Source organism: Barbatula barbatula, assembly GCF_947034865.1.
Source record: "Barbatula barbatula genome assembly, chromosome: 1".
Taxonomy (NCBI): domain Eukaryota; kingdom Metazoa; phylum Chordata; class Actinopteri; order Cypriniformes; family Nemacheilidae; genus Barbatula; species Barbatula barbatula.
In genome coordinates this window covers 2,425,739-2,446,494 of record NC_136766.1, presented here as the reverse complement: position 1 = coordinate 2,446,494, position 20,756 = coordinate 2,425,739, and the positions used below count along the sequence as shown (strand labels likewise).

The 20,756-nt window shown below is 37.0% G+C and overlaps 1 protein-coding gene across 1 annotated transcript; it reads left to right on the top strand.

The window, feature by feature from the left end:
• Positions 1 to 3,850: 3,850 nt before the first annotated feature.
• Positions 3,851 to 20,485, top strand: LOC306897920 (C-myc promoter-binding protein-like; the record flags this gene model as incomplete). Its single annotated transcript, XM_079463055.1, has 28 exons — positions 3,851 to 4,161; positions 4,597 to 4,837; positions 5,178 to 5,247; positions 5,467 to 5,636; positions 7,601 to 7,860; positions 7,937 to 8,003; positions 8,081 to 8,139; positions 8,222 to 8,366; positions 8,445 to 8,620; positions 9,193 to 9,293; positions 9,384 to 9,593; positions 11,181 to 11,326; positions 11,762 to 11,880; positions 12,856 to 13,003; positions 13,083 to 13,289; positions 13,773 to 13,901; positions 14,511 to 14,658; positions 14,829 to 15,469; positions 16,295 to 16,406; positions 16,491 to 16,570; positions 16,705 to 16,880; positions 16,968 to 17,045; positions 17,521 to 17,593; positions 17,936 to 18,190; positions 19,730 to 19,847; positions 19,968 to 20,121; positions 20,194 to 20,258; positions 20,343 to 20,485. 28 exons carry the CDS (start codon positions 3,851 to 3,853, stop codon positions 20,483 to 20,485), a joined length of 4,602 nt encoding a protein of 1,533 aa, XP_079319181.1.
• Positions 20,486 to 20,756: the final 271 nt, after the last annotated feature.

The window sequence follows — 20,756 nt, the reverse complement described above, 5'->3', positions numbered from 1 at the left end:
AACCACACATGTAACCCATAATAGATATCTATAATCTGATATCTTAATATATCACACATCAACCACACATGTAACCCATAATAGATATCTATAATCTGATATCTTAATATATCACACATCAACCACACATGTAACCCATAATAGATATCTATAATCTGATATCTTAATATATCACACATCAACCACACATGTAACCCATAATAGATATCTATAATCTGATATCTTAATATATCACACATCAACCACACATGTAACCCATAATAGATATCTATAATCTGATATCTTAATATATCACACATCAACCACACATGTAACCCATAATAGATATCTATAATCTGATATCTTAATATATCACACATCAACCACACATATAACCCATAATAGATATCTATAATCTGATATCTTAATATATCACACATCAACCACACATGTAACCCATAATAGATATCTATAATCTGATATCTTAATATATCACACATCAACCACACATGTAACCCATAATAGATATCTATAATCTGATATCTTAATATATCACACATCAACCACACATGTAACCCATAATAGATATCTATAATCTGATATCTTAATATATCACACATCAACCACACATGTAACCTATAATAGATATCTATAATCTGATATCTTAACATATCACACATCAACCACACATGTAACCCATAATAGATATCTATAATCTGATATCTTAACATATCACACATCAACCACACATGTAACCCATAATAGATATCTATAATCTGATATCTTAATATATCACACATCAACCACACATGTAACCCATAATAGATATCTATAATCTGATATCTTAATATATCACAGATCGACCACACATGTAACCCATAATAGATATCTATAATCTGATATCTTAATATATCACACATCAACCACACATATAACCCATAATAGATATCTATAATCTGATATCTTAATATATCACACATCAACCACACATGTAACCCATAATAGATATCTATAATCTGATATCTTAATATATCACACATCAACCACACATGTAACCCATAATAGATATCTATAATCTGATATCTTAATATATCACACATCGACCACACATGTAACCCATAATAGATATCTATAATCTGATATCTTAACATATCACACATCAACCACACATGTAACCTATAATAGATATCTATAATCTGATATCTTAATATATCACACATCAACCACACATGTAACCCATAATAGATATCTATAATCTGATATCTTAATATATCACACATCAACCACACATGTAACCCATAATAGATATCTATAATCTGATATCTTAATATATCACACATCAACCACACATGTAACCCATAATAGATATCTATAATCTGATATCTTAATATATCACACATCAACCACACATGTAACCCATAATAGATATCTATAATCTGATATCTTAATATATCACACATCAACCACACATGTAACCCATAATAGATATCTATAATCTGATATCTTAATATATCACAGATCGACCACACATGTAACCCATAATAGATATCTATAATCTGATATCTTAATATATCACACATCAACCACACATATAACCCATAATAGATATCTATAATCTGATATCTTAATATATCACACATCAACCACACATGTAACCCATAATAGATATCTATAATCTGATATCTTAATATATCACACATCAACCACACATGTAACCCATAATAGATATCTATAATCTGATATCTTAATATATCACACATCAACCACACATGTAACCCATAATAGATATCTATAATCTGATATCTTAATATATCACACATCAACCACACATGTAACCTATAATAGATATCTATAATCTGATATCTTAACATATCACACATCAACCACACATGTAACCCATAATAGATATCTATAATCTGATATCTTAACATATCACACATCAACCACACATGTAACCCATAATAGATATCTATAATCTGATATCTTAATACATCACACATCAACCACACATGTAACCTATAATAGATATCTATAATCTGATATCTTAATATATCACACATCAACCACACATATAACCCATAATAGATATCTATAATCTGATATCTTAATATATCACACATCAACCACACATGTAACCCATAATAGATATCTATAATCTGATATCTTAATATATCACACATCAACCACACATGTAACCCATAATAGATATCTATAATCTGATATCTTAATATATCACACATCAACCACACATATAACCCATAATAGATATCTATAATCTGATATCTTAATATATCACACATCAACCACACATGTAACCTATAATAGATATCTATAATCTGATATCTTAATATATCACACATCAACCACACATGTAACCCATAATAGATATCTATAATCTGATATCTTAATATATCACACATCAACCACACATGTAACCCATAATAGATATCTATAATCTGATATCTTAATATATCACACATCAACCACACATGTAACCTATAATAGATATCTATAATCTGATATCTTAATATATCACACATCAACCACACATATAACCCATAATAGATATCTATAATCTGATATCTTAATATATCACACATCGACCACACATGTAACCCATAATAGATATCTATAATCTGATATCTTAATATATCACACATCGACCACACATGTAACCCATAATAGATATCTATAATCTGATATCTTAATATATCACACATCAACCACACATGTAACCTATAATAGATATCTATAATCTGATATCTTAATATATCACACATCAACCACACATATAACCCATAATAGATATCTATAATCTGATATTTTAATATATCACACATCAACCACACATGTAACCCATAATAGATATCTATAATCTGATATCTTAATATATCACACATCAACCACACATGTAACCCATAATAGATATCTATAATCTGATATCTTAATATATCACACATCAACCACACATGTAACCCATAATAGATATCTATAATCTGATATCTTAATATATCACACATCAACCACACATGTAACCCATAATAGATATCTATAATCTGATATCTTAATATATCACACATCAACCACACATGTAACCCATAATAGATATCTATAATCTGATATCTTAATATATCACACATCAACCACACATGTAACCTATAATAGATATCTATAATCTGATATCTTAATATATCACACATCAACCACACATATAACCCATAATAGATATCTATAATCTGATATCTTAATATATCACACGTCAACACATCAGAATTACCGCATAACATACTAAATAATAGTGATAGTTATCCCCCCGAAAATTGGGAGACAATGGGTGTTGAGATCTCTCTGGTTATAAGCATTCTTCTAAATATCATTCTCTGTGTTCATCAGAACAAAGACATTTATACACATTTGGACTAAAACTCAGAATTTTCATTTTTGGGTGAAGTATCACTTTAAGAGTTACTTTGATACAGATTCAAGAAGTGACTTGAAGACAATGACACGAAAGTTTTTGCATAATCACTTCCATATTTTTGCATAATGAGTTAGTTTGCATGGATCAGATGTTTTAATAAACTATAAACGTTGCCCTTGTTGTGATATGAAGGACATTGTGGGGTAAAGACAGAGACAGCCGGTGTGTTTGTGTCACTTCACAGAAAAAGGAAAAACAACATAAACGTGACAGGAATAAAACAGGCAATGCAAAGAACATTTACATAATGTAAACTCTAAAATATATTCAAGTTTATATGTGAACTATATATTTTAAAAATCTATATCGTACCACACATACACAACTGAACTTGTTTGTATTTTTACTGTATTGTTATGTTTCTCTCTGTCCGTCACACAGGTTTTGGAGATGATGGAGGACGGGGGTCCGCGTGTCGCCGATTATTTTGTGGTGTCTGGTCTGAGCGAAGCGTCCGCTCCATTGGGTCAGGAGGTCTTGTTTGATGACGCGTGTCATAAAGCTGCTCAGACCAAACTGCCCATCACAGATGTGATTGTGTTGATGCGATCCATAGGTGAAGATGTTCCTCCAGGTTACACGTGTGTAGAGAGCACACCATCAGGCCTGTCCGCTGATCTGAACAACGGCAGTCTGATGGCACCAGAATTTTACATTTGCTACAGTAGAGGACAAGACAAAGCCCCTCTCACAGACCTGGGGTAAATGTGATGTGTGTTTAATAAGTGTATTTATCTGACAAAAACTACATACATGTGGCCTAAAAGAATAATGGACACAAAGACACAAAAGTACAATTTCATCTCATGTTCTTCTAGAACGGACAATGAATAAATTCTGATGAATGACTCCAATTTGTTGTCCAAATGTTCAATTCGAATGCATTTCTGTAAGTTTTAGCATTAGCAGCTTTACAGAAAACACATTTGAGCAGTAGAGACATAAAAAATCTGCATAGAAATTAGAAAAAGAAATTATATAAAAACAGGAAAATGATCAAATATGTTGTGAAGTGAATAAGATAAAAAGCCTCTTCAAGTGAAGCTAAAATGATATCATGTTTGTTGCTGTTGGTTTATAAATGTTTTTTGTTTGTTTGTTGTTATTTATTACTCTATGACACTGTCTGTTCTTAGAGTTATTTATGAATGGAAAGAGAGATTAAAGCAAGGACATCATGTCATTCAGAAGACACCGTACGGACGCCCGGCAAACCTGAGCGGCACTTCATCTCAACGCATTTACATCACATATCAGCGAGCGACGGAGAGCCCAGCGCCCGTCTGTATCACAGACATCTGTATCATCATACCTGGAAATGGAGAAAAAAACCCTCACACGTTCTGTAAAATAGACAAGAATCTCAGCAGCAGTATGGTGAACATAAACCCAACATCCTATCTCATGTGTTTCATTTATGTTGTTGGCTCTAACACTATATGGAGGACAATAAATCACTTAATACATACAAATCCTTGAAAAATACATAAACATACATAAATAATGAATGATGTGCATAAATGCAGGAAAAAAGCATGATTACATTATCATTAATAAGTGCTATTTCTGTCACATATATTTGGAATATTTTATATTTATTATATTTCTTTACATTGTTTATTTATTGTATTTATTTCTGCATTTATGAATTAATTTCTGTCTGGTTAATTTATTTTCTGTTTGTCGTTCATGTTGTCTTTATCTTGTTTTTATGTAGTGGGGTTCAGCTGTATATCTTTGCTACAAGAAGTCTGTGATGAACACCAACTCCTTTGCTTATAAAGCAGGTTTGTTCACTTTTCAACATGATGCACAAAACATGCTAAACTGCACATTAAAATAAATAAGTACTGTATATGAATGCACAGAATACAATACATGAAATAAAACCATCATTATCTTATAAATCTGTTCTTGCTGATCTCATTTTAAACATCTTTCTTTCATTCATCAGTATCCAGATGATGATCAAGGGATGTTAAACATACAGGTTTGATTGTGTTTAGAGATGCTGAGTCGATACCCTGAAGAAGACTACGAGTCGTTTCCTCTGCCTGAATCTGTACCCATGTTCTGTCTGCCGATGGGAGTTTCAATGGAGCGCTGGGCACCGCACGTCAAGTACCCTCTGCCAACCTTCTCTACATTTGTGTTGACCGGAGCATCAGGAGAGAAGGTGAACTTTACTGATCTCAGTCACTTTTTGTGCGCTGGCTTTTAACCACATCTAGTACATTTTAGAAGCATACTGCTACAAACTGTTGTAAAAACAGTTTAACCTTACCATTGTGTTCAAGTACACTAGAATATTTAGTATAGTTTATCAAATACTATAAAGAATACAGAAAATAAAGTGTAGTAATTATAACATACTAAAGCACGACAGACTATTCAATTACATTTTATTTATATAGCGCTTTTCACAATGTGCATTGTTCCAAAGCAGCTTTACTGAAGAAAATAAGAAAAACAGAAAAACACAGAAAAGAGTTTATAAGTTGTTATTTAGGTAATGTCATTTGTTGAATCGAAGAGTGTAGTAGATCTGTAAACACCACAGCTAGTGCATCGTCACGTGGATATTAAAATCTCCAACATTCAGTGCTTTATCAACGTTTAACCAATAGAGCCGATAACAAGTCTGCAAACTCTTTCAGAAAATCAGTATCTATACACAGTAGCCAATGTAAGAGAAAGCGATGGTTTTTTACTTTTGTTTGGAACAATTATGTCCAGCGCAAGCACTTCAAATGATTTAAATGTGTGGTCTGTTCTCTCAGTTACAGTAAGAAAGTCTCTAAAGATTGTAGCGACACCACCGACTCGACCAACCGGACGTGGCTCATGCATATAACAGTAGCTGGGTGTGGTAAACTCATTTAGACCGAAATAATCATTTGGTTTGAGCCAGGTCTCAGTAAGACAGAGTAAATCAAAACTGTTGTCCGTGATCATTTCATTTTTACAATGCCTTTACATTTTGTGATCTAATATTAAGTAGGCCGAACTTTATGAAATAGTTTTTTTCAGGTTTTTTCTCTGACTTATTATTTTGTTCATTTTGTTTTATCATTCGGGGACAGGCATAGTCTCTATGCATTTGGAAGCTGAGTGGAAGGAGCACAGACTATGATTAAATTATGACGTTTTTTTACTTACAAGTCAAATGGTGCGTAGCGTCCAGATCTGAACCGATGTTGCTGGGGTGCAGGCCATCGAGGAGGAAAAGTCTAGGTCACTCCCAGAAAAGATCCCATTTATTAACAAAGAGCAGCTTCTGTTTAACAAACCATGACATTAACCATTAGTACTATAGTATTTATTATAGTTTATCAATTCACTGTAAAGAATACAGAAACTAAAGCGGAGTTATTATGACATACTAAAGTAACACGATAGTAATACTATAGTTTTACTATGGTAAAAACTCAAGTGTACTACAATATTCCGCACGGTTGATCCATTCACTATAAAGAATACACAAAACAAAGTGTAGAAATGATGACGTCCTGCAGCATACTACAGTAAAACTACAGTACTATAGTTTAACTATAGTAAATAAAGTAGTTTAAAGTATTCCGTACAGTTTATCGGTTTACTATAAAGAAAACACAAAACAAAAGTGTAGTAATTATAACATACTACAGTTTACAACAGCAAAACTGGTATAGTGCTATAGCTTTACTATAGTAAATATTAAAGTATACTACAGCATCCAGTACTGTTTATCAGTCTGCTACAGAATACTATAGTATACATGAACAAAGTGGAGTAATCACAATAACACTACATAATACAGAACCGTTTACTTTAGTAAAAATGTGATATACTACGGTGTTTACTACAGCTTATCAATTTACTATAGTTAATACTACATATAATACAACCGTATATTATTCATTAACAAGTTGTAGCGATCACCGTTATATAATATAGTGCACTTTACTATGGTACATTCCAAAGTATACCATAGGATTTACTATATTTTAATACCACAGAATATTATGGTATACATGAAAATGAAAGTGTGGTATTTGAATGTACTCCATTATAGTTCACTATAGTTAATAATGACGTATATTACAGTATTGTTCAATGTGGGATATTGACTGTAGACCGTAGTGTTGTGTGTTTCTGCAGGTGTACGGTGCAGCGCTGCAGTTTTTTGAAGGATATCCAGAAGAGTGTCTAACAGACCCTCAGAGGAAACAGCTAAACATGACGGAGTCACGTGTGAAATCCTGTCCAGGAGCCGGCTCACCTGTAGCCTCAGGAATCCTTCACACTAATAAATGCATCTGCGTTCTGTCTCACTGGCCGTTCTTTGACGCTTTCAAGAAGTTTCTGACTTTCCTGTACCGTTACTCTATATCCGGACCTCATGCTCTGCCCATTGAGAAGTCAGTCTGAAATATACAAAAACCTGAATGATGTGACGTGAATGTGAGCTGACATCATCTCCTCTCTGTCCTGCAGACACATCTCGCACTTCATGCACAAAGTTCCGTTTCCGAGCGCACAGAGACCTCGCATTCTCCTGCAGGTGCGTGTCGCGTGTACAGAGACAGATTCAGGAGATTCGGCCTTGTCATGAGAATAAAACGTGTTTGTATTTCACAGTTATCTCCTCATGACAGCGTGTTGTTCAGTCGGCCGGTCCTCTGCCCTTTACCTCTGAGGTACCGCTGGTGTAACAGTGTGTGTGTGTGTGTGTCCTCACAAAGATAACAAATCAAACCTGCATGCGTGCGTGTGTTCCAGTGGTGGTCGTTTCTTTACTCTTCTGAAGCGCTTGGGTCCTGAGAACACCATCTCTGTGTTGCTGTTGGCTCTGACGGAGCAGAAGATTGTGATGCACTCGACGCAAGCCGCCGTCCTCACCAGCGTCGCTGAAGCTCTGCTGTCTGTCAGTTCATTTACTCTTAAGATCACTGATGATACACTTCAGTGTGAATGTAGATGTGAATGTGACGTTTTCTTTCAGATGCTCTTCCCGTTGCAGTGGCAGTGTCCTTATATCCCGCTGTGTCCTCTTTCTCTGTCGGGTGTTCTGGCCGCTCCCTGTCCGTTCATTGTCGGTGTGGATTCGCGATACTTTGACATCTATGAGCCACCGCTGGACGTTATATGTGTGGATCTGGACACGAACAACATCTTTCAGTGAGTTTTCATCACAGCCATTATAAACTGATGCCTTTAATCTTGAAGTTAAATGCAATTTGTCTTCTTTTAAGTCTTGACTTGTGATGAACGGCTGTTACTTTAAAAGAGAAAAGCTTAAATGGAGTTAAACAGCAAAAACACATTATTGCATCACATCATACTTGCAGTGGTCAAAACACTTTGTGGTCAGCAAAAAAAGTTCATTTCGGTCATACTGTAAATACTTATTTTAGGTACTTTTCCCCTTGTTTTAAAGGAGGAGTATATGTTCATTGACTTCAATTTCAAACACAATGTGATCTTTTGTCAATGAATTTTTAGTTGAATTGGATTCAGCCTATTTAACAGCCTATAATGGATTTTATTGCATTTTATTAGCTTTCCTGTATCTCAGTGGTAAGAGCATTGGGTTAACAACGCAAGGTTGTGTGTTGGATCCCAGAGGATTGCAGATACCTATGTATAAATGTATAGGATAATGCTTTGGATAAAAGCGTCTACCAAATGTAAGTGTATTTCATGTGTGTGTGTGTGTGTGTGTGTGTGCTTTTGTGTATGTGTGTGTTTAGCACTGAAGAAACACAAGCTCTGACACTGAAGATCCTGCCGAAGAAAGCCAGAAAAAAGCTTCTGAATGCCCTCAAAGATCTCTATGTGGAGATATCTGATGGTAGTCTTTCTATACATACTGCATATTGTCTGAAAGGTAAATGTGCGTTCAGGTGAGACATGTGGTTGAGTGGGTTTGTGTTTGATGCAGGACACAGAGATGATGGATTGCTAGATTTATTCATGTGTGATCTGGAGCTCAGCAGTGGACGGACTTTACAGACGGTGGAGCTGAACGTTCAAGAGGTGTTTCTGTGCTTCATGGCTGATATTTTAAAGGGTTACAGGAGCTTTCTGAGACCCATCATCAATGTTCCTTCAGATACATCCACAGACGCCACATCACTGTTTGATATACAGGGTGAGAAGTTTTGGTGCTATACACCTTTTCATTAGATGCACGCAGGCGCCTGACCCCAGTTAACTTCCGGTTTGTGTTTAGCTAGTGTCTAATAATATAACTATTTATATTTAATTTAATTTATGTTAATATTCATTTGTATTATTATTTAACTCTATCATAATTTTGTTGTGTGTTCATTTTATTAAATAAACAATTTGTAAAATGGGTCCAGCAGTTTGGTCCTATTTTAACAAACCTAAAGGGACATTGACATTTAGCGGTTGAGCTTGGTATCGCAGTCTAAATTGAAAATACCGGAGAGGCAAGTTTAGCCAAGCAATGCTTCTTCTTGGTTTCTTTTGATTTTTATCAGAAATAATCGAATGTGTACCGGAAGTTCAGTTGGGTTTGTTTGCTAATGCTAATGCTAATGCCCTGGCTTCAACGGAACGCAGGAAAGGAGACCGGAAGCTAGTTTTTTGAATGGATGTCAATGGGTTTTGTTTGATGTTACGGGTTCTCCAATTGGAATCGTACAGACCCACCCATTTCTATGATAAGATTATCTCTGGTTAAAGTCCCTTTGAACTGGAAGTTGTGATCGTTTTTACATCCGTATTTTGACGCATTTCCGAGAGAAATGTAATTTCTAATGAGAAAAATAGAGCACCTCGCTTTCGTCTTTCTCTGCGATTTGATTGGATGGATAAAAACAGCCGTTGTATTTTGAAAAGAAACCGAGAGCATACTGACAGTTGAAGGGGAGGAGTTAACACATGCTCCGCCCAAGACGTCAAACATACGTCATCTAAGATGGATAGTCATTACAGGAAAGAAGTTAAAAAAAACCCTTCTGTTTAAATTGTTCTCCATTAATAAAAATAAAAAGATTACAGGAAGAATGCATTTTCAGATTTTAACAAAAAATTATGAGAGCACACAAATTTTAAAGAGAAAATGACATTTATAAACTATTTACAATAAACGCTGCAATACTGAAAATATAGGCATTTTTTTATTTCACTGGGACTTTAAGATGAAACCGTCTGAACTTATGTTGAACTATACATCAAAATATATACATTCAGTCTATTATATGCACTTCACTCACTAATAAATAAAATAATTCATATGGCTTAGTAATATCACAAAAATAAACAGTTATATTAACCTAATAAAATCTTTTAAAATCATTTAACTGATATTTCAGTGAGACATATGAAAAAATGATTAAACATTCAACAGTTGATTTCTCTAAAATGTATATATATTATTAAAGTTTATTTAATGAAATAAGTATTTAATTAACTAATTATATTTTTATATACACAGCTATATTCGTGTAATTCATATTTACTTACATATTTACCTACAAAAACTGTATATTTAATTCAAACTCAAAGTTTAAAAATTACTTACATGTAAAGTACACTTTTTAGTATCATTTTATGAACCAAACGTTAGTCAGTTTTGTTTTTGTTTAGTAGTATTAATATAGTACACTTACAATGCACTTTCTGTACACTAATACTACATGATGTATACTAAAGTATATTCTTGGATATGCTAAAGTGCTTAGCTTATTTGTGTTTTATTCTCACACAGGGTTCGTGAGACATCGGGACTCTTCAAAACAAACCTTTTATTCATTGTTGACTAGAACTCAGATGTTTATGCGGTTTATTGAGGAGCGTTCATTTGTCAGTGACAGAGATGCCAGTCTGGCTTTCTTTGATGAATGCGTTGAAAAGGTTTGTCACATTCAGATCTTGTGTTTTATATGTTTCTATTTCTTTAATCTCATCCTGTGTGTGTTTTCACTTCCAAAAGCTTCACGGCACAGAGCAAAACAGTGACAGAGTTAAGGTATAAGCTCATAAGAATAAACTCTGGATGTCCTGGTCACAACGTTTGGAGTGTTTGAGTTTGCTTCAGCTAGAAATTGGATTTGAGATCATCTGTTTGCTACTGACATATTGTGTATTTATCTACCTGAAAGAAATAAAAATAGTCACAATCTTCTTTTGACTCACAGCAAGTGCATGGAGCACCGGTGCAGCATTACTAAGGCTGATGTGTTGTTATTCGCATCTTAACTAACATCACCGTGGTAAAAACACAGTAACACATACATGCTGTACAGCATCTGCATTTCATATGTTTATAAATACATGTGTTGTGTTTAGAAGGATGAAAGTCGACTGATTGAATTGGATAAATCTTACTGTAGTGAACACACAGTGTTTATCAGCCCACCTGAACTGCCCACCTCACCTGACGGAGATGAACACATGCTGAGCTACAGGTACACAACCTTACCAAACAAAAAACAATGAGAATGTACTGGAAAATGTCATGTATTTTGTAATATATTGTAATATATGTATTATTTTATGGCATATCTTTTTTCAAAAACATAAATGCGGTTTCATCGGACACACGCCTGGACTGCCGTTTACTTCCGTCTGTGTCTAATAATATTTAAGTTATGTTAAAATCAATTCATATTGTTATTTTATTGTATATTATAATTTTATTGTTATTAACGATTTGTTGAATTTTGTTATATGTTAATTTTATTAAATAAACAAATGGTTAAACGGGTCCTGTAGTTTGGTTGCAATTAAAGTCCCTGTGAAAAGGAAGTTGCGATTGTTTGAATGTTTGAATGGAATGTTGAATGAGAAAAATAGTGGCTGTCGTCTTTTTCTGCGATTTGATTGGATGTATAAAAACAGCCGTTGCATTTTGAAATGAAACTGGCAGCATACTGACAGTTGAAGGGGAGGAGTTAACACAAGCTCCGCCCAAGCCGTCTAACATACATCATTTAAAATAGATAGTCACTACAGGAAGGATTTTAATTTGAGATTATGATGCCACACGAATATTAAAAAGCGTATGAACCACATTGGTAAACAATTTACAAAAAAATGCTGCAATATTTCATGAAAAAGTATTTGTTGTCATTTTGTATTTCACTGGGACTTTAAAGAAACGATATAGTTCATTTTCATCTGGCGGTTGAGCTTGGTATCACAGTCTAAATTCAAAATATAGGAGGGACAAATTCAGCCAATTTATGGTTTCTTGTAATAATGTACAGGCACTGTGTTGTTTGTGAATGTGTACCGGAAGTCAAGGGCAGTCCATGAACGTGCACATGCACAGTAACATTTGTTCGGTCACTTTGAAACCGTCTATATTACCATATATTTTCTTTGCATGAGTGTATTATAAATATTTCATGTTAAGTGTATTTGTTTTGTCTGTGTTTAAGTTATAGCGGCTTTCCACTGTTAAGAAATGAATTGTTTGATTGTGTGGTCGACTGTCCAACCAGCACTAAACAGACACTAATCCAACAAACCTGTCCAACACAAACCGATTCAACACTCAGACGGACCAAACAGGTGCAGGAGATCTGCGTATTCATCTCGATTAAACCGGTTTTATCGCATATTTATGTAACACATTAACTCTACAGGTTTCATTATTTTTCCAAAGGAACTGAAGTGGGCACAGAAGACGGCTCACAAATATTCTGCCGAGCCTCATCTGTGGTCCAGACGTCTGCTGTGCTGTTCGTTCGGCCTGTGGTTCATCTGTCTGCCAGCGTACGTCAAAGTGTGTCCTTCAAAAACACGAGCGCTACACGTCGCATACGACACGCTGAGAAAGATGAGAGAGAGAACATTACAACCGCCGGATGAGGTGAAATCATACTACACATATCAACACAAACACACCATGAACATCACATCTGACGCAGCTTCTGTCGGGTTTCTTTTCAGTCTCCAAACACTTTGACCTGTTTCTCCTTAAATTGAAATAAAAACAGAAATAAATGACACACGAAGAGTCTGGAGGTGTACATGAATGTAGATTGTAGAGGTCAAATAACTTGATTTGAGTAAATGTGATGAGAAATGTTTGAGTTCATATTGACTTTTGATCGAAGACGAGACAAATCTGAGCTCAGTTTGAGACATTGTTGATGATCTCTTCTCAATCTTGTGAGAGTTATGACTCTGAGACGCAGATGAGACTAGGTATTAAACAGATCTAATGTATTTCTAGACGACATTTACACTTTAAAAACCTTATTCAGCACATTGATGTGATTTTTCTTCGTGTATTGTGGCAGTGATATGCAGTGATCAGTTAGTGTGTGTATTGTATTGTTGTGTGTTGTAGGTGTGTTATCGCATTGTGATGCAGTTGTGTGGTCAGTACGGTCAGCCCGTGTTGGCTGTCAGGGTTTTGTCTGAGATGAGAAAGGCCGGCCTTCATCCTAATGCCATCACTTATGGATATTACAACAAGGTACATCAGATGAATCCCACCGCATGTCGGAAACAACTTTTTGAATAAAATCCCAAAAAGCAAACATTATTTTTTATTAAAAAATAAATCGTGTGTGTGCGCTTCGAGTCAAAGAATACGTGCATTATACGTACACTGACACAAACTGTAGCTGTTAGACTTACAAATATTTTGTAATTGTAATTTTTTTAATATAAATATTATTTTACATAAAAGTTATCTTAAGATCCAGTGTGTCATTTTTTGGAGGATCTATTGACAGAAAAGAAGCTGAGAATGAGCTATTTCTATCTACATACACCGCAGATCTCCTGGCAAGGAAGTCTCCATGTTGTTTCTACAGTAGCCCTAAAGGGACAAACTGCTCTACAGAACGCTTTTCGTAAATACATTATCTCCTTCAGCAAAGAAGCGAAAATGTGATATCTTAGTCCTGTGTCAGCCACCGTAGTGGCTTGGTGGGTTGGAGTGAGCCGTCGGTTGCAATTTGCAATGTCACCACTAGATGCTGCTAAATACGACACACAGGACCTTTAAATTCTTCATGAAGTGAGGTTATTAAACAGTGTAATGTATGCTGACAGGTGTGTTGGTGTGTGTATTTTTCAGGCTGTGTTGGAGAACGTCTGGCCGTCCGGCACTAGAGGAGGATATTTCCTCTGGTCTAAACTGAGAAATGTGATTACGGCCATCGTTCACTTGAAGAGCGGCCTGAAGAAACAGCAGCACCTTACTTTAACTCACAACTCTTGTACAGGTTGGTACACACGACACACATCTCGCACATGACACTGATTCTACACGAGTAAAACACAAATGTTCAAGAGCCAAACAATGATTCATTGAAATTTGTTGGTGTTTTTGATGCTTAGATTTCAAACATTTACATATATTTTCTTTCTTTGTATTGTTTCTCAATGACTGCAGATCATGACGCGGGACTGCTGTTCTCCTCGTCTTTAGGAGACATCGGTGTGGTCAACAGCCGTGCGTGTAGATGTCATCACAGGTCCGGTGTTCAACACGTGTGCCGTGACAGCTCACACAACAATGAGATGAAAAACACGAGAGCAAAGACACACCACCAGGACTCCAGAGATCCGGACTCGACTCCCATCTTTGCCTTCGAGGATCTGGATTTAGACAACACAACAGATGTAGAGATGATGTGGACTAACAGCGGTCGCTCTGAAACTCGACGTGCTTCCAGACGGATGGATGTGAAGACGGGCTGTGATCCTCTTTCTCTGCTGGCCTCAGAGTTTGAGGAGGACGCAGATTCTTCGGTTCATGACACCGTCTGCAGTCCGTCTGTCAGCCGTCATCTGGCAGAAGAGATCGAGATGTACATGAAATTCTCCTGCAGTCCGCGGAGCAGCCGAGCGCCGAGCGTGGACCTCGGTGTCATGTCCAATCACAGCCCGCGTCTGGTGTCTGCGTCTCCAAGCTCATCTGTGGGGATTGATTCTCTCCTCCCTCCATCACTGGATGTTCTCAAGAGCAGCGTCATGTCTGCAGGACGAGAGGTGGCCGAGAGAGCCAGTCGATGGTATTCACAGTTTGCTAAAGTAAGTGACGGTACAGGAGTGTTGGATCTGTGTGTTGAATCAAGTATTTGCATCTAATAACACAATTCAGTTCTCTCTTATCTTTTTATACTGTTTCTGTTGATGTTCAAGGTGCTCGATGGAACCATACTGCCCAAAGTGTTATTTTATTGAACCTTGCTGAGTCTGACTTGAAATGTCTGGCAAGCAAGCGTGTACGTATGTTCCATTTGTTTAGCAAATTGCAGCGAACCATTTGCATCTTTTCTATCTTTCATTAGTCTTTAAAAGAAAATCTCAAATTGTGCGTCGTCTAATCCATCTCACAATAACTTTGTTCCGTTCTAAACAAAGTAAAGATTCGTCACTTTCGTCACGTGCAGCATTGCCACCAAACGTCAAAATAAAAGTTGTTCAACGAGACGTGAAATCAGATGAAAAACCACATAAGTAGCGAATAAAATGTTAGTGTGACCCCCAGGGTGTCCAATTGGATGTCAGGGGTGTTCAGTGCCACCTTGGACCCCCCTCTGGCTCGGCCATTGAATATAAAAACTAGGAAAGTTTTATGTCTAAAACAAGCTAAAATCTGCAAATGGAGTAAGAAAAATACACTTTAATAAGGTGCTTAAAAAAGTCTAACTAAATTCAAGTGTTTATTTTAAACATAAACTTACCTAATTTGTATCTTCGTAAGACTAAATACCTAAGGTCACTTTTCCTGTCTTAATTTTAGACATTTGTACTTTTGTTTAGACAAAGACAAAAATCCTTTGATAATCCCATTATTTGCAGTGTATAATATGCTTATAATATATAATATTGTGTTTGTTGTATTGCGTGTAGGACAGCGATTCAGACAAACAGGACGTGTTTTCATCTGAGAAAGAGAATGATGCTGAAGATGAAGAACACTGTGTGACATCTGATGGCCGATCAGCATCACCAGAACACTTGTGTAAACTGACACAACACAAATCTTCTCATTTCTTCATCTGTACACTGTACAGAATGTATATTTGACTGATGTTTACCTCAGCAGCTTGTATTTTTACACGGCGGGACTGGACCCGTACAGATCATTCTGATCACAGAGACGACATGCAGAACCGTGCGATGGAGGTGAGCAGGAGTCATTCTTAATGAACTCGATCCAAATCCATGTTAAAGGTGCAAATGTTAGAAATAACACACTACTGTACCATATGAATATGTAATGAGAGGTATACAAGAGATGACCGTACGTGTGCCGTCAGGTGCTGGTGTCGAGCTGCTCGCGCTGTCAGACGTGTGACTGTCTGGTGTATGATGAAGAGATCATGGCCGGCTGGACAGCAGACGACTCCAATCTCAACACCTCATGTCCATTCTGTGCAAACACTTTCCTTCCCTTTCTGAACATAGAGATCAGAGACCTCAGACAGCCCAGGAGGTTCTCAGATCAAATCTCTTCACAGTACATCACATTACATTTACTGCCACACTTGTTCTTCTCACGTGGTCTGAACTCCTCTGACAGGTTGTTTCTGAAAAGCAGTCCATCGGAGAAGATGCTGGAACCCTTCCCATCAACATCAGCTCCTCATGACAGCAACAGGTGCTCAAAAACAATGAACATGTGAATGTTAACATGTATCATAAATCAATCATTGCATTGAATGCAGTTATATGACATCAATGTTGAATGTTGCTCTTTCATAGCTCAGGAGATTCTCAGTTGAAGTCTTAACTGCTCAGTCTCAGATGTTTCTCTTGAAAGAGTGTAATAGTGGAAACACGTGAAGGTGTCAATTGAATGTAGATTGTAGAAGTAAAATAATCTGGATTTGAGTCAATTTGATGAGAAATGTTTGAGTTCATATTGAGATCTTCAATCATATTGACTTTTGATCAAAGACAAATCTGAGCTCAGTTTAACACATTGTTGACGTCTCTTCTAAAAGTCTAATGACATAGACGTTTCTGACTCGTTTGCTTAGAAGAAATATCTGAGTCACTAATGAGATTGAAACTATAAATTCTGAAAATAGAAACACTGAGCGCTCATATTTTCATTATTTCTCAAACCTCAGACAGAAGAATCCAGAGACACACAACAGCAGAACCTTCAGACCTTTGGAGGAATCCATCAGACCCGTTGCTACGGTAACAAAATATGTACAGTATATGTTAGTTGATGCTGTCACATATTCACTGCATGATAGGATTATGAAGATTATATTTGACTTTAAATTGATAGTGAGGAAAAAAAAACTCAAATAAGGATTTCATATTTTATACTTATACCTGCATGGTTTTAGCAATGAACATAAATGTTGTAGATGGTGTGTAATGAGTGGAAAAAAGTTGACAGGCACTTTTTATTGGTTAGATATTTCCAAAACCCAGTGACGAACATAAAGGGAGACTAATAATAATGATTTATGGAAAATAATAAAAATATGGAGATACGAGGTTTCAGAAGGACATGTGTAAATGTATTTTCAGGATCAGTTGAGTTTATCCTGGCGCCTGCATCATCCAGAGCCGGTAACGGTACAGTATCTCAGTCCACTTGTGCTGTGGAAAGAACTGGAGAGTTTAATAGAGAACGAGGGCAGTGACATCATCTGTCGTTCTTCTGTGGTGGATAAACATCCCATCATCTTCTGGAACCTTGTGTGCTACTTCACACGACTTCAGTTACCGAGCAACCTGACGGGACTCATACTGACCTCAGAACACTGCAACAGAGGATCACAGGTACCATTTATTCATTTGGCAGACGCTTTTATCCAAAGCGACTTACAAGTAGTTTTATACAGTTGCACATTACTGCAGAGCAATCAGGGGTAAGGTGTCTTGCTCAAGGGCCCTTCAGTCATGACCTGCTGGCACTGAGATTAGAACCAGCAACCTTCTGATCACAAACCCAACACTCTAACCATCCATTTATCTAAACACCATTACATCCGTTCATCCTTTCACAAACTCACCTATCTATCCATCCATCCATCCATCCCTCCAAAAACTCACTCACTCACTCACTCACTCACTCACTCACTCACTCACACACTCACTCACTCACTCACTCACTCACTCACTCACTCACTCACTCACTCACTATCCATCAATCCATCCTTCCATCCCTCCAAAAACCATCCCCTTTACACCTATCCATCCATCCACTGCTCCACCCGTCCACAAACTCACCCATTAATCTATGCACTCATCCATCCATCCTTCCAGAAACTCACCCATCCATCTATCCATAAATCCAAACACCACACCATCCATCCATCCATCATTCCATCCATTCATCCAAATACAACTCTATCCATCCATTAACTGATCCATCCATCCGTCATTCCATCCAAATACCACTCCATCCATCCATCCATCCATCCTTCCAGAAACTCACCCATCCATCTATCCATAAATCCAAACACCACACCATCCATCCATCCTTCAACACAATCACCTATCCATCCATCATTCCATCCATTCATCCAAATACAACTCTATCCATCCATTAAGTGATCCATCCATCCGTCATTCCATCCAAATACCACTCCATCCATCCATCCATCCATCCATCCATCCATTCACTGATCCATCAATCTATTCACTCATCCATCCATCCTTCCAGAAACTCACCCATCCATCTATCCATAAATCCAAACACCACACCATCCATCCATCCATCATTCCATCCATTCATCCAAATACAACTCTATCCATCCATTAACTGATCCATCCATCCGTCATTCCATCCAAATACAACTTTATCCATCCATTAAGTGATCCATCCATCCGTCATTCCATCCAAATACCACTCCATCCATCCATCCATCCATCCATCCATTCACTGATCCATCAATCTATTCACTCATCCATCCATCCTTCCAGAAACTCACCCATCCATCTATCCATAAATCCAAACACCACACCATCCATCCATCCTTCAACACAATCACCTATCCATCCATCATTCCATCCATTCATCCAAATACAACTCTATCCATCCATTAACTGATCCATCCATCCGTCATTCCATCCAAATACCACTCCATCCATTCACTGATCCATCAATCTATTCACTCATCCATCCATCCTTCCACAAACTCAACCATCCATCCATCTGTCCATCCGTCCACTGATCCACCCATCTTTTCTCTCATCAATCCTGCAACACACTCACCCATCCATCTTTCCGCTCATACGTCCATCCACCTACAAATTTACCCATTCATCTATGCACTCATCCATTCATCCAAACACCATGTTTCTGATGTCTGCCAGATTCCTCGTGATTGGATGTCTGAGGACAGCAGATATGTTGATGTTCAGCTGCTCTGGGACAATATTAAAGTGCACAGAGATGAAGTTCAGCCTCTCTATGTTCTGTGGAACACACACTGTGAGTACTCTACACACACACTTTTAACTCACTTCAAATACTTCAACTGTTCTCCTGCACTGTTTTTAAAAACTCTCCGTCCTTTTCATTGCTTTGAATGTCAAGCGTGTTTGTGTTAAGCGGCAGGTCTCAGGTATCCCGTGAGTCAGGCTGAAGCGGAGCGTGTGTTTGATGAAGATCTCCTGCACAACATCATTCACAGCATTGAGAGAAATGATCTTTACTCTCCTGTGTGTCTGATGTTAACACCTGCAGACCGACCTCAGCGAGAGAGGTACACAAACACACACAAACACCCACCAATAATCACATTTCAAACCCACACATGACCTTCTTCTCCTGACAGGAGTTTATACAGGGAGCTTCTGTTTCTCTGTCGCGTTACTCTGGGTGAAGATAACATTGACATCGGTGAGTTTGGATTGTAGATGAATTCTGATCAAACGTCACTTCTCTCTCAAAGAAACAGCGCTGTGTTTCTTTCTCTACCTACAGATGCATTTGATCGAGAGTATGAGTCAGCGTACGAGCGGCTGACAGCGGGTCAGATCAGACGGGTTCATGGGTGTGATCGACCTCCCAACATGACTGTCAAAGAGTGTAGAAAGACGTTTGGAGAGCCGTACCTGCGTCTATAAACCTGCTGTTTTTACATGTTATTCACTAATAACTTAAGACAAATACAAACAATCATGAAGCATCTGTTACTGTTGTGACAAGCGGGTGAATTACAGTATAACACAAGCTTTCACATTTACAGTAGACGGATCGGATCTAGACATTTTTAAACACGTGAAAATGTGTAAATTGTTGATAGTCTGAATTATTTCTTTTTTACTTTGTTTTGTTGGATTGTGATGTTTATTATCCCCATGTCTCAAGAACGAGGCACACATTTATGTCTAAATA